The sequence below is a fragment of the Balaenoptera physalus genome, assembly GCF_965194825.1.
Source record: "Balaenoptera physalus genome assembly, chromosome: 11".
NCBI classification, from domain to species: Eukaryota; Metazoa; Chordata; class Mammalia; order Artiodactyla; family Balaenopteridae; genus Balaenoptera; species Balaenoptera physalus.
The window spans coordinates 72491039-72506436 of record NC_138896.1 but is presented as its reverse complement, the minus strand read 5'-3'; the positions used below and the strand labels follow the sequence as shown (position 1 = coordinate 72506436).

Here is a 15398-nt window from a genome sequence, read left to right as displayed (position 1 = left end):
CTATGGCCACAGGCAGTAGCTGGGAAGCAGAAATTATAGATGATCTTGCCCTGGCCTCCAGTTCATCTGAAATGAACCAAGGAAGAAGACCTTTGCCCTTGGCAATGCACACTACACCAGGCAGCATTCCTGTAGACATGGAGGAGCTGTGATGCTGGATCCTTACTTCTAAGGAGAGGAATTCTTGGCACTTACCCGTTTGCAGTACCAAAAATCCAGGCTTGGTACATACTCAAGGGTGACCTCTTTGTCATGGATCATTAGAGTTCCCTGTAAAGACAAAGACAGAAGCCATCAACATTAACCTTTGGAGAAACAAAGAGACAGGAAAGCACAGAGAGCCTTTCCAGTCCCCAAGTTGAAACATTTTACAAAGAGTGGGCTTATTCATCGGCAAAAGGAAATGGCTGTTATAAGCCACAGACTTGGGACAGTGTGGCAGAGCAAGCTTAAGCTTAGGGAAAGGGAACGGGAGAAGGTGAAATCAGTCTTCAGCCTTGGCTCCTGTGGGTTGGGGCGCTGTCTTTGGGCAGTCTACTCCTCCAGAGGTCATGTAGTCCCAGCACGTCCCCCACCTGGCTAGGGAGCTAGCACACTGTCAAGAAGCAAACTCTTTCCTTCTGAAGCACAGAGGCACAGGAGCCCTCTCATTATCTTCTTTTCCATGGCTAACTCAAATCCCCTTGGCAAGGTAGTAAGGGCTCTTAACTTTGGTGCCTGAAAACTTTTTTTGCAATACTGCTGCATGGCAAAAGCACCAAAAGAAAGAGGTACAACACTGAAGACAGGAAGAAAAGAGGAATGTGAAAGCTTCACGGCAGGTCACATCCTTAGAGCAGGAAACTGAATGGCTGGTAGTGGCAGCAGTGGTGGTGGTGGCGGTGGTGGCAGCAGCATCACTGTGGCTTGGAGCCTTCAGAGTGAGCTGGCCATGAGAACTGAGGAGCAACCATTGGCAAATAAGCACTTTGGGAAAGCCTGGCACCAGAATAGGTGGGAAAAGGGGTTCAACAAGCCTGCAGTTACAGAGCTCCTTTGCCTCTGCATTTTGGACAAGACACGAATTCTTTCACATCAAGAAAAAAATAAATTTTGTTTAATAAACACTAGACAGCAGATACGTGTTAGAGCAGAGGAAAAAAAAATCTCTGCCTACTGACAAGGGACCCTCACCCACACTTGCAAGTGAACTAACCGAGGATGCGACTCTGGAACTAGCCCCTGCGCTGTGTTCATTCTCCGCCCTCTAGGGTCCTCTGTGTCTCCTCAGACAGGGCTCTGAGTTATACAAGGCATTTCTTTGCAATTGGACCTCAGTTTCTTGCTTGAATCCATACATCTGTCAAATAATGCTTTACCTCTCTGCTTTTCACACCAAAAGAGTCAAGAGAAATACATAGAATAAAATTATTGTCTTGTGAAAACAAAACAAAACAAAAAAAAAAACCTGCCCACCTACCTAAGTCCTAGAATCTGGTCTCTGAGAAACTGTTTCATGGTTTGTTCTCAAGGCTAGAGGACAATGATAATAAAAATTTGCTAACATTTTTTAAGTGCTTACTCAGAGCCAGAAACTGTTAAGTATGTTATCTCATTTAACCCCTAAATGATCCCATGATCATTATCTCCATTTTACAGATGACGAAACATGCTCAGAGAGGCAAGGTTACCCAGCTGGTGAAAGGCAGAGGCAGATTCACTTCTGGGGCTGTAGATAAGGGACTGCCTGCTGCATCTGGCAACTCCTGCTCACTCTTAGGGATAGGTAATCTGCTCTAGGAGCCAATCCAGGAAAGAGAAAAAGCTCTGCAGACAGGGAGGGTCAGGGGCTTATCACTCTGCCAAGCTCTACCTATACAGGAGGTTGGTTAAGATGATACCCTTCCACCCAGAGGCAGTATATCATGTTATTTAAGAATATGGACTCTGGGTCAGGTTCCCTAAACTTGCATCATGCCTCCACTCCATGACCTTCAGCAAGGTCCTTAACTTCTCTGAGCTTCAGTTTCCTCATTTGTAAAGTAGGAATAACAGTACCTACTTCATAAGGTGGTTATGAAGATTAAGTAAATTAATACATGTCAAGTGCTTAGCATGGGATGTAGTTAGGGCTCAATACCTGTATTTCGAGCCCTAAGTGCTAGAAAAGGACTAGTCACTCATTCATCATATTAGTTACTCACTTCATCTTACTTGCTTGTCAGGTGATAATACTTCACACCCCATTTCAATCTACTGAAAGACTAAGCTTTCATAAGGGAATGGTCACTGCATGTCAGAACCTGTATCTTTATGACAGCACTTAGTGTTAGTTTTCAAATGCTGGGCCAAATCTGATCAACCAGGCTAAATCTTGCTGGTCTTTTATTATCAGTACCAAGCCCAGTACTTGGTACAGAAAAGGAGCTTAATAAGCACTTATGGAATGAAAAAAAGACTGAATGGATCCAACTATCCCTGGAAGACTGGAGTGCTTTAGCACACAGTGGCTCTAGAGGAAGGTACTGCTGTCATGTACACCTGTACACCCAGTCCATAAAACATGTGGGTTGCCACTTGAACAGTGAACAGTGCCATCAGAACAAGGCACTACTGTGAATTGCAGTCAATTGCAAATTCTGATTGCACCACTTGGAGGCATCAGTAGATTCAGGAATTCCTAAGGCAAGGAGCACGTTATACTTATCAGATAACAAATATGATGTTCCAGGAGCCGTTGATGACTTTCTGTCGAGGCTAGGGAACTCCCCCTGCTAGGAGTACTCACAACATATCAATTTGAGAAGATTACCTTCAATTCATGTGTTACAAAGGCATGCATGATTTCTTTTTTTTTTTGGCAGCACCACGAGGCTTTCGGGATCCTAGTTCCCGGACCAGGGATTGAACCCGTACCCCCTGCAACGGAAGTGCAGAGTCCTAACCACTGATTTCTTATTCCTCAGAGTCCCCTACAACTAAGGCGGCCCTTTCTTTTCAATCTGCACATAGTTAGACATGAGGCTACCAGACACCACTGCTAAAGAATACAAAATGGTTGTTAAACCCATCACTATTGAAGAACAGAGACAATTGTTTTTTTATAAATTTATTTATTTATTTATTTATGGCTGCGTGGGGTCTTCTCATTGCGGTGGCCTCTCTTGTTGTGGAGCACGGGCTCTAGGAGGGCGGGCTTCAGTAGCTGTGGCTCAAAGGCTCTAGAGCGCAGGCTCAGTAGTTGTGGCGCACGGGCTTAGCTGCTCCGCAGCATGTGGGATCCTCCCAGACCAGGGCTCAAACCCATGTCTCCTGCATTGGCAGGCATATTCTTAACCACTGCGCCACCAGGGAAGCCCGGGAGCCAACTGTTTTAATAAGAATAAACAGACACGGGACTTCCCTGGTGGTCCAATGGTTAAGACTCTGCCTTCCAATGCAGGGGACACAGGTTCGATCCCTGGTAGGGGAACTAAAATCCCACTGCCTCGGGGCAACTAAGCCCACGCCCCGCAACTACTGAGCTCACGCACCACAACTAGAGAAGCCCACGCCCCGCAACGAGGAGCCTGTGTGCCGCAGTGGAGAATCCCACGTACTGCAACTAAGACCCGATGCAGCCCAAAACAAATAAACAAATAAATATGTTTTTAAAAAAATTCTAAAAAAAAAAAGAATAAACAGACACAAAAAACTCGAATGAGAACAATCAGGTTGATTTATGATTTGATTCCCCAGGTGTTATCATACAGCGGCTGCCCAGATGTACCAAGCACAGGCGTGACTTATACTGTACTCCTCCCCATTCCTGCCAGGTCTTTTGTTCAGATTTCATAGAGTAAAGATATGCCAGTGTCTCCTAGGGAAATAACCTGTGGGGAGTTGGATTAATAAGTGGGTAGGATGATTTCGTAACTTTTTGGTTGACCACTTTTTTTTTTTTTAAACTAAATATTTCAGCTTACTTTTTTTTTTTTTTTTAAACTTTGGGTTTATTTTATTTATTTATTTATTTATTTATGGCTGTGTTGGGTCTTCGTTTCTGTGCGAGGGCTTTCTCTAGTTGTGGCAAGTGGGGGCCACTCTTCATCGCGGTGCGCGGGCCTCTCATTATCGCGGCCTCTCTTGTTGCGGAGTACAGGCTCCAGACGCGCAGGCTCAGTAATTGTGGCTCACGGGCCCAGTTGCTCCGCGGCATGTGGGATCTTCCCAGACCAGGGCTCGAACCCGTGTCCCCTGCATTGGCAGGCAGATTCTCAACCACTGCACCACCAGGGAAGCCCTGGTTGACCACTTTTAATTGTCTATTACCTACCACCTTCACACACTAGAATTTTTATTCATCATTTGAATTACTGGGTTATTTATTAAGCCACTGGAAGCAAAGGTACCATGAAGACAAGTCTGATTAACCACATCTGGCTTCTAAAGATGTACCACCATATACTTGAAAGTAAAACCAAAGACACCCCCTTTCTCAGTCGTGTTAGATTAGGCGTAAATTAGATTAAAACCTGCTAGAATCCTCCCAAGCCCAAAGCTCTCACTTGACAAAGTCACATATATGTGTCCCTAAGTATATTTCAAAGGGTCTTAATGTGAAGAAGCTGCAAGCAGCGAGAGATAATCACACTCCTGAACAGCAAAGCAAGTCCTTACTCTCCACCTCAGGGACACTAGACAGTAGCATATTCTGGGTCTGAGGGCTGCTAAATTCAACATTCACATTTCCATTTCCCTTTTCATCTGCTGCTCTTGGAGACTTCATAACTCCATTTTGTGACTGTTAACCTGTGAAAAGGACTTGGGTCAGAGAATTGAGACTCTATCGTAACTTCCAGCTGGCTTATAACCAAGCCCAAGGATTCTTAAGGTACTGGGGAGGTACAAGAGAAAATGGAAAGGAAAAAACCTTTCTGGCCAGCAGCTTTGCATCTTTTCTGAAGATCTCCCACAAGCACAGTCACAGTTATACTCTGTATTGAGAATATGATTGCCGTGTGACATAACAGATCACCCCATTCAAGTATGGAGAGAGACGGAGACAGACAGGATCAAAGGCAGGGGGAAAGTATGTGAGCCTTGTGAATACAACTCACTCTGAAAAATGAGCAAGCCCTCTTTGTAGATTTGTGCTTCTTCCAAACACAGGATGGGAGAATCAAGTTACTGGTGCCTGAGAACTGGTACTGTCTATCAGAGATAGTAATCTTTATTCACAAAGTAATTACAGTTTATAAACGCATTCTTCACAAATGTCATCTTGATAAATCCTCACAATAGGACATATATAATACCTATTTCCACATGGGAAAGTATGGCTGAGATACATGGAGCACGCTGCCCAAGATTATAGAGCTAGTTAGCAACTTATACGGGACTGAATGTCAGGTTTTCTTTTCACCATATTGCTTTTCTTCGTTTTTAAACTTCCAGGGTGTCAGCCAACTCATAATATTTGCCACACCAAAGAGATGGCTTCTCTACTGAAGCCCGCGTGCTGCAACTAGTGAGCCCACGTGCTGCAACTACTGAAGCACGTGCGCCTAGAGCCCATGCTACACAAGAGAAGCCACCGCAATGAGAAGCCTGCACACCACAATGAAGAGTAGGCCCCGCTCGCCACAACTAGAGAAAGTCTGCGTGCAGCAACAAAGACCCAACGCAGCCAAGAAAAAAAAAAAAAAAAAAAGAGGTGGTTTCTAATGAAAAGGTGCACAAGGTAAGTCTAAAGAAATTCACAGGCAATGGCCCCACAGGGAGTTTTTAGAGAGACTGCCATAAAGACTCTGTTTCTTGATAGCACTGCCAATCCTCCAACAGGCCTGCTCAAGGTGCTCTTTATGTTCTTAAAGCACCTACAATTACTTTAGGTGCTGTGTCTAAGACAAAGAGGGCTGCTAGTAAGTACACTACCAGGAATTTCAACACCAACAGCAATCAAATGGACCTGCTGAAAGAGTAAAGCAAGAGGAACAAAATAACAGGTTTAAAACAGATGTATCTCTTGGTAACTATGGGAGATTGGTTCCAGGACCCCCACGGATACCAAAATCCAAGGATGCTGAAGTCTCATCTAAAATGGTTTAGTAGGGCTTCCCTGGTGGCACAGTGGTTAAGAATCCGCCTGCCAATGCAGGAGACAGGGGTTCGAGACCTGGTCCAGGAAGATCCCACATGCCGCAGAGCAACTAAGCCCGTGAGCCACAACTACTGAGCTTGCGCTCTAGAGCCCGCAAACCACAACTACTGAAGCCCGTGCGCCTAGAGCCCATTCTCCGCAACAAGAGAAGCCACAGCAATAAGCCTGTGCACCACAAGGAAGAGTAGCCCCCGCTCGCTGCAACTAGAGAAAAGCCCGTGTGCAGCAACGAAGACCCAACGCAGCCAAAAATAGATAAAATAAATAAATTTATACAAAAAATAAAATAAAATAAAATAAAACAAAATAAAATGCTGTAGTATAGCTGGTCTTCTGTATCTGCAGATGCAGAACCTGTGCATATGGAGGGCTGACCATATGTCATTCCCCTCAGTATAAAAGGGTAGTTTTTATAGAACTCTTTTGCAAAGCAGCTAGGCTCATTCCTTCTGGTACAAGGATATGTTACAGTTCAAACATCTTGTAAAATTCAGTATCCCCAAAGGCCAAAACCAGAATGAGACAGAAAGAGAAAAGGAAAGGAAGGAAGGAGGGAAGCAGAGGCCAAAAATCCTGAAGGAAGTACACAGAATGCTCTGTGACAACTCTAGCTTGGTCCACTGACAACAACTCTAGCTTGGTCCACTGACTGCCGTGTACCCTCTGCTTAGAATGGCCTTTCACCCAACAGAAACCAAGTTGCCCTCTGAGCAACCAGGAGGTGAGGCCCTGATGGAAACTCCACCAGAAACAGAATAGCACTTGAGGGTCCAATTAATATTGAGGAGCAAAAATAGAACTACCACACGACCCAGCAATCCCATTACTGGGCATATACCCTGAGAAAACCATAATTCAAAAAGAGTCATGTACCACAATGTTCACTGCAGCTCTATTTACAACAGCCAGGACATGGAAGCAACCTAAGTGTCCATCGACAGATGAATGGATAAAGAAGATGTGACACATATATACAATGGAATATTACTCAGCCATAAAAAGAAATGAAATTGAGTTATTTGTAGGGAGGTGGATGGACCTAGAGTCTGTCATACAGAGTGAAGTAAGTCAGAAAGAGAAAAACAAATACTGTACGCTAACACGTATATATGGAACCAAAAAAAAAATTGGTTATGAAGAACCTAGGGGCAGGACAGGAATAAAGATGCAGATGTAGAGAATGGACTTGAGGACATGGGGAGGGGGAAGGGTAAGCTGGGACGAAGTGAGAGAGTGGCATGGACATATATACACTACCAAATGTAAAATAGAGAGCTAGTGGGAAGCTGCCGCAGAGCACAGGGAGATCAGCTCGCTGCTCTGTGACCACCTATAGGGGTGGGATAGAGAGGGTGGGAGGGAGGAGATATGAGGATATATTTATATGTATAGCTGATTCACTTGTAAAGCAATTATACTCCAATAAAGATGTTTAAAAAAAAAAAAAAAGATTGAGGAGCAAGGAGACACTGCCCTCTGGGCGGCTACTTATCTTGATATCTTTTCTTGTCCAGACAAAAGCACAACAAACATGTTTTCTAAAATGCTCCTTAATAACACTGTTTACTGCCTGACCAGTTTATCTGTCATTTCCTAGGAGGACACAACCCACCTCTTGCTAAAACTAAAACCTTATTTGTGCTCTTTGAAGCAGTATGACTGACCTGTGTTTCACTGGGCCCTACTCACCAGGCTCAGAGTTGGTGGAAGTAAGGTCTCTGTTCCGGAAACACAACACAGGAGCTGACGACACAGGCACCTGGTGCTGAGAATATATTCCACCCACTCCACCACCATTCCCTGCCATTCTTTTGTGTATTTTAAAGTAAGATCCCAGAAAATGCCTCTATCATTGTGAAAGAAAATCAGTGATCTGCAGTCTTGGAGATGATTTCATTAACTTAGGTCCCGGAAGACTTAGGAAAGATAGTCTACCAGGGGATCTATGAGAGACTTCCATTCTAAGAGTCATTTGAGTCAAAAACAAAGAGGCAAAATATAAACAAACAAATAAATAAATGAAAAAGCAAATAAATAAATAATCAAAACAGCCAAAAGTCTTTTCGTTCCTTGTGAGAAAATGAGGTTCTATTACAGAGACTGAGACTGCCAGGCAGATGGGGCACTCAGCAAATTCCTTCACCACAAATATCTTACCATAAAGAAATAATTTACAAGCTCCAGTTAACAGTGCTTAGAATAATCAAACAACTGTGAACCACTAAAATGCAAATATTTTTGAAACTTTCAGTTTGTTATAATTTTGTATGTTTTAGAACAATGTTTCAGCCAATGTTTATAAAGACCTCAGTTTAGTTAAGATTTCCCTGATTATTCAATTATTTATTTCCAAATAAAGATATCATCTAGTTCTTAGTGGAAGTAGAAAATTAGGTTTGAACATATCTTACTGATATCCTCAGAATTCCTTTCAGAATTCAGGTTTCTATAACCTCCATTTTATTCTTTCGTATTCGAAGATGACTATTGTTCTAGATCCCCTGGCTCTTTTCTTCTGGGAAAAGTGGACCCTAAATTCAACATATACTTATGCTTCATTGTCTAGGTCTCTAAACTGAGTCACCGTAGGGGAAGAAAAAGGAAGTTGTTAAAATCAATGCGGAAAATATACAGCTTCTTATTTTGCTTTGTTTGCTGAATAATGTTCAAACCATTTCTCTCTCATTTCTTTTTCTTACAGAGCTGACGACTGGAGGTAGCAGGAACAGCCAGGAGAGCAGATGAGGCCCACAAGTCCTAAGACACTGCACAGGCCACACTGCTGAGCCTACCACAAAGGCTGCACAATATTCCCCAGGCATCCCCCAAAGAACCAGCAGCTATTCTTCTGGCTTCATCATTGAAAAGAGATTATTTCTCTTGGCTCTTTATCTACTACCTCCCACCCAAGAATCTTAGCTCTCTTGAAGGTGGTCTCTATTAGCCTCTCTGGCTTCAGTGTCCTGGGCTAAGACATTTCAGAGAACCCTGCTAACATACTTTCTGCAGAAACAGGGCCTTGAAAAGATGAATAAAATACAAAGCTGCCAGACTTCTGAACACTCACTGTTCAACTGCCATTTTAGCGGAAGTAACCACCCACAATTCTTTATTTCTTAGTCAAAAAGCTATAGACCCAATGCCACTCTCACAGAAGCTACAAGACTAACAATGGAAGTTTCAAGTCAGAAAAGGTCCACTGGAACAAGCTGGATCCCTAACTCTTTTAATTAATTAATTAATTAATTAATTAATTTTTGGCTGTGTTGGGTCTTCATTGCTGCGTCCGGGCTTTCTCTAGTTGCGGTGAGCAGGGGCTACTCTTCGTTGCGGTGCGTGGGCTTCTCATTGCGGTGCGTGGGCTTCTCATTGCGGTGGCTTCTCCTGTCGCGGAGCATGGGCTCTAGGCGCGCGGGCTTCAGTAGTTGTGGCACATGGGCTTAGTTGCTCCGTGGCATGTGGGATATTCCCGGACCAGGGTTCGAACCCGTGTCCCCTGCAATGGCAGGTGGATTCTTAACCACTGCACCACCAGGGAAGTCCTCCTAACTCTTAGATCTACTCATTCTCACATGCAAATAACAGAATTATCAAACTTCAGCCCCTAATAAAAACAAGGGATGGCTTTTCACATGAAAGATGTGCCCACATTAAATTAGTCCATACTGAGGAAGCAACATCTGCTGAGCTGTAATATCATGGCTGCCACTGCAACAGATATGTATAGAGAATGGGGGAATGATCTCTGCACAGGGCAGAAATCTCTGGTAATCCAGGAGTTTGGGAGAAGACAAAGCCAGTGGGTCTCTAACACTATCCCAGCTACTATCAAGTGCTACAAAGGCACAGCCTCTGGCCATGAAGAAACCCTCCTGGTCAGACCTGTATGCCCTGGAAATATAACAGAGACTTAACCCTTGGATGCCTTGAAACACTCTCAAGACCTAAGATACACCATCCCGTGTATTAAAAGGCATCCCTTATATTTGTTTGAAGACCACCAAAATAACCAAGATAAGTGATCATATAATTGAAAATTTCTCCTCTTTATAAGAAAAACTGGGGAAAAAAACACATTAAAAAGGGGAGAGCCTTGAGCAGTGTCAGGAAGCATCTTGAGGTTTCTAGCACACAGAATAGCAGGCACATCTAGATTTTTTTAGGAAAGTTCCAACTTCACGTTTTGTCCTATCAAAAGGCTATGTGTCAGGCAATGCAAACCAATTTGACATTTGAAGATGGTTAAAGTTACAATACAGCTGGCTCCTCTCCAAAAGATTTCAGTTCAATACAATAAGATTATTTCTTGTTGTGGAAAGACTTCTAGAGTTTTATAGATTAAAAAATGCCTTTACCCGTTCCCTACCGCCTCCTCATCCCCCAAAATCAGTAGCCAGAACAGGTTATGTATTCATTATTCAAGAACAACTATTTTCTCACAGCAGACTAGGCATGGGGGGGGGGTTCAGTGGTGAACAAAACCTAGCAATGCTCTCATGAAGATTATTTTTTAAAGCACTAGGACAACAAACAAGTACAGTTTTAAACAAATAAGCAGCACATATCTCTATCTGAAATTCTTATCAGGAGAAATACAGAATGGAAAGTGTTCTTTAATATTGCCAGAAGTGGAGAGGGACAAAAGGAGAGTGAGAAAGTTTATGCTAAGAGGTCAATTGTGTGACACAGTTCACCAGGTATAAAGTGCACTGTGAGCAGCACGTACAATGGACAAAGCTGGATGTGACCCAGAGAGAAGAAAATGATAAACCACATTTAAGAAAAGTGAGATAGGCTGGCTTCCCTGGTGGCGCACTGGTCAGGAGTCCACCTGCCAATGCAGGGGAAATGGGTTCGAGCCCTGGTCCGGGAAGATCCCACATGCCGCAGAGCAACTAAGCCTGTGCGCCACAACTACTGAGCCTGAACTCTAGAGTCTGCGAGCCACAACTACTGAGCCCTTGTGTTGCAACTACTGAAGCCCACGCGCCTAGAGCCCGTGCTCCGCAACAAGAGAAGCCACCACAATGAGAAGCCCACGCACTGCAACGAAGAGTAGCCCCTGCTTGCTGCAACTAGAGAAAGCCCGCAAGCAGCAATGAAGACCCAACACAGCCAAAAATAAAATAAATAAATTTATTTAAAAAAAAAAAAAAAGTGAGAGAGGGACTTCCCTGGTGGTTCAGTGGTAAAGAATCCGCCTTCCAACACAGGGGACGCGGGTTAGAACCCTGGTCAGGGAACTAAGATCCCACATGCTGCGGGGCAACTAGGCCCGCACGCCACAACTACTGAGCTCGTGCGTGTCAACAAGAGAGCCTGCGTGCCGCAAACTACAGAGCCTACATTGCTCTGGAGCCCACGCACCCTGGAGCCTCCGCGCCACAACTAGAGAAGAGAAAACCCGCATGCCACAGCTAGAGAGAAGCCCGCGCGCTGCAACAAAAGATCCCACATGCCTCAACTAAGACCCGACACGGCCAAAAATAAATAATAAAATAAATAAATAATACATCTTAAAAAAAAGAAAGAAAGAAAGAAGAGTAAGAGAGCCAGAAATAAATAAGATCAAGGTATATTCTTTTTCTTGCTAAGATGGGCCTGGCAGAAATGCTAGCGCCTTCAGGGATGGGGCATTCTACTTCTGCCCTCTATAAATCTTACAGTTTACATATAATAAGTTGTAGAATAACTCATACAGAAAAACTACATCCAAAGCTGCCTCGGTAAAATATGGTCTTTATCATACTATAACTTCTCTAGCTTCTGAATCTACTGATCTTATATTCAAATTTTAGACACTGATATCAACACTGGTCTATTCCACATCATAAGCTTTAGCTACTAGTTTTAAGTCTTTGTGACATTTTAAAAAATACAAAAACAGAAGCATACATTTTAATTATATTTTATTTATATAGTTTATTATTGTTTAGTATATTTATTATTATTATCAGGATAACTAAAGTTTGAAGAAATAAATTCCATAACCTAAAAGAATTTGGAATCTGGTTCTTAGCCTTGAAAATTAAGAGACTCCAAGTAGTCTCCCAATGCCTATTTGCTTCCTTTTTCTTGGAAGCAAACCCTTGATTTTTAACTGGGTACATGGCTGCCTGAAATGAAGTTTTCCAGCCCTCCCTGCAGTTAAGTGAAGCCATAAATTCTAATATACTGGACATAAGCAGAAATAGTACTTGCAAAGTTCAGGAACTATTCTTAAAGGGAGAACCATGTCCATTTTCATCCCTTCTTCTTTTCCACTCGTCGGCAAGTCAAAGTGATGGTTGACACTCAAGCAGCCACCTTGGACAAGCAGGTAGAAGTCACAGGTTGAGGATGATAGGGTTACACAACTAAAAGAGCCTGGGTCCCTGATGATCATACCACCATAAGAAAACCTGGATGGCTTAGACTTCATTTACAGTAAAGAGAAATAAATCGCCTCATTTTAAGCCACCGTTATTTCTAGTGTTTTGTCACTTACCAAATCTAATCCTAACTGATATAGATGCTTTTGGAAATTATTGGTGATAGGCAGAGGTAGGTATTTTGCTGTAAAGACTATGAAATAAAAAGAAAGCTGTAAACTAGTTAAATAGTGAAACAAAAGATACAAAAAATGACAGTGAAAAAACTGCATGTTTATTCTGCCAGGCACCAGTCCTGTATCTCTATCAGTTACCTAAAGGTCCTGCTGTCACTTCACACTCAACAACCATCTTCGTCCCTCCCTTCCAAACGCCTTCCTTTTCCAGATGTTTTATTTCGGTTCAAGGTACTACCGTTCTTCTAACCTCTGAGTGGCCTCTGAGTCTATCCTCCCTCTTGCCCCTCTGTCCAATACCCAGTGTTACCAAACCTCAGAGAGTCTTCTTTCAAACCTGACTTCTTCATTACATACCTGCTCCCAGCCCCTAGTGGAAGCCATCGTCTCCTCACATCTCAATTTCTGCTCCAGATTCTAACAGACCTTTTCCTCTTCAGTTTCACCCCTCTAGTCAAGTCTATATACTACCACAAGAAGAGTTTCCCTAAAGTGTCATTTTGATTTTGTTACATTCTTGTGGTTCCCTCATGTTTTTAAATTAAAGACTAAATGTAAGGCCCTTGACAACCTACCTTGCACTTTCCAAGCTATTCTTTTCACTACTTCTTGGAGTATGAGGACAAGAATCAAACAGAAACTTGGAAATTAGAACAAACAAGATGTGGCAACCTCTGTTAGAACAGAAATAGTATATTACTATCTGCTATCAAAGATAACAAGGTAGAAGCCTAATAGAAGTACCAGAATCCGGCAACTCAGGTTGGGAGGACAAGAGACTTCTGCATTATGCAGAAACTAAAAAGATCACTAAAGGCTTATGAAGAAGGACTACAGAGTCAGAAACTACTTTTAAGTTGTATTAATATCCAGAAACAAATATTTACTTAGCACACCATGTGTTGCCACTTATAGGTCTAAACCATTTAGGCAGTGAAGGAAATAAAAGTGAAAAAAAGAAACAGTCTCTGCCCTCTTGGATCTTTAAATCCAGAGATATCTATTTCTGGTAACACCTGCTTTACTGTACACAGATCTTTGTTAGTCATGACCTGGGCACTCTGTCTGGTTTAGCTATTTACTCCTTTATTCCGTATTTCTCAGGGTTCCAGTACTATCTTGAAACTACCTAAGCAAACGCCTGACAACACAGAGTCCCGTTCCTCCCAAGCACTCAAAAGAGCCACAAGAAGCATTTTCCTAGGCAAGGTGCCCAAACTAATGTTCTCTTACCTTAAAGAGGTCCAGCTGAGCTTAGAAACCAGATAGGAACAAACACAAACATTTCTCTGAGCTGGCACTCCTCCAGTTTATAGGGAACCGAACATATCCTGCATTGCTCTGGATTCACAGTGCACAAGAATCACATCAAAGAAGAAGAAAGAAAAAGGCCTTTATATCTTTAAAATACTTCAGGAATTAGACAACCTGAGCATTATCAGATACATAGGCAGAAATAATAAATGTGCCATTTAACAGTTGACTATGAGAAGGAGAACCTATAAGGAATGGAAAGAAGAAAACTAGCTGTTCAACCATCAACTGCAAATCCTGGATATGCTCAAAACCCAAATAACAAAGGCTGATCTATGTCCAGGGCAACAAGTGCCCTGAGGCATCTGGCTTCAAATAACAGAACAAAACAACACGAAACAAGACAAAAAACCCAACAACAACAAAAAAACAATCCATAGTCCCAGGGAGAATTCAAAATGGCAGCATGAATGCCCAAAGGCATCCAAAACAGAACTGAAACCTGGCCATTGGAACTGTGAGTATTCCATGTTTTCAATACCACACCACTCCAATATGGGGCCTAATCCATTTGGAGAAAGCCCTTGAAAAAAAAACCTGAAAACTTTAGCATTTCCACTCCTAGACATACATCCAAGAGAACTGAAAATGTATGTTTACACAAAAATTTGTACATGAATATTCATAGTAGCATTATTCATAATAGCCAAAAGTGGAAACAACCCAAATGCCTATCAACTAACTAACGGATAAAGAAAATGTGTTACAACCGTACAGTGGAATATTCAACTATAAAAAGAAATGAAGTACTAATTCATACTACAACATGAATGAACTCTGAAAGCTTTATGCTAAGTGAAAGAAGTCAGTCACAAAAAAGTGTATGATCCCATTTATATGAAACATCTCAAACAGGCAAATCTATAGAGACAGAAAGTGGATTAGGGGACTTCCCTGGCAGTCCAGTGTTTAAGACTCCATGCTTCCACTTCAGGGGGTGTGGGTACGATCCCTGGTCTGGGAACTAAGATCCAGCATGCCATGCACAGCACGGCCGAAAAAAGAAAAAAAGAAAGTAGATCAGTGGACGTTAAAAGCGTGAAACGGGGGAAGGTGAAGGGAAATGGGAGCAACTGCTAATGGGTGCAGGTTTCTTTTGGGGTGATGAAAATGTTCACGAGTTAGATAGTGGTGATGGCTGCATAACTCTGTGACTATATTATACTAAATGCCACTAAACTGTACACTTTAAAATGGTGAATTTTAAGATATGTGGACTATATCTTAATTAAAACAAACAAAACAAAACAAAAAAAGCTTTCAGGGCTGCAAGACTATTGCCAGAACAAAGACATTCAGTTATTTCATTCCTCTCTCTTTGCCATACCCTGGCCCACTTAACCTGTCCCCACCCCACAGCCTCTCAGTGAGTACTCTGCCCCCAGCCTTTTCTCTAACTGTGCATACCACTGCCAC

The 15398-nt window shown here is 42.6% G+C and overlaps 1 protein-coding gene across 5 annotated transcripts in view; it reads right to left on the bottom strand.

The window, feature by feature from the left end:
- The window catches only part of RBM6 (RNA binding motif protein 6), a 105138-nt gene that overhangs the window by 21658 nt on the left and 68082 nt on the right, over positions 1 to 15398 (bottom strand). For 4 of the 5 annotated variants that reach the window (XM_082414139.1, XM_082414138.1, XM_082414140.1 and 1 more), the window contains one exon: positions 196 to 270. In XM_082414139.1, coding sequence (XP_082270265.1) covers positions 196 to 270 — 75 coding nt within the window. Of the gene's footprint in view, positions 1 to 195; positions 271 to 1195; positions 1363 to 15398 lie in introns of all 5 variants that reach the window. The other variant, XM_082414141.1, reaches the window with a different exon arrangement.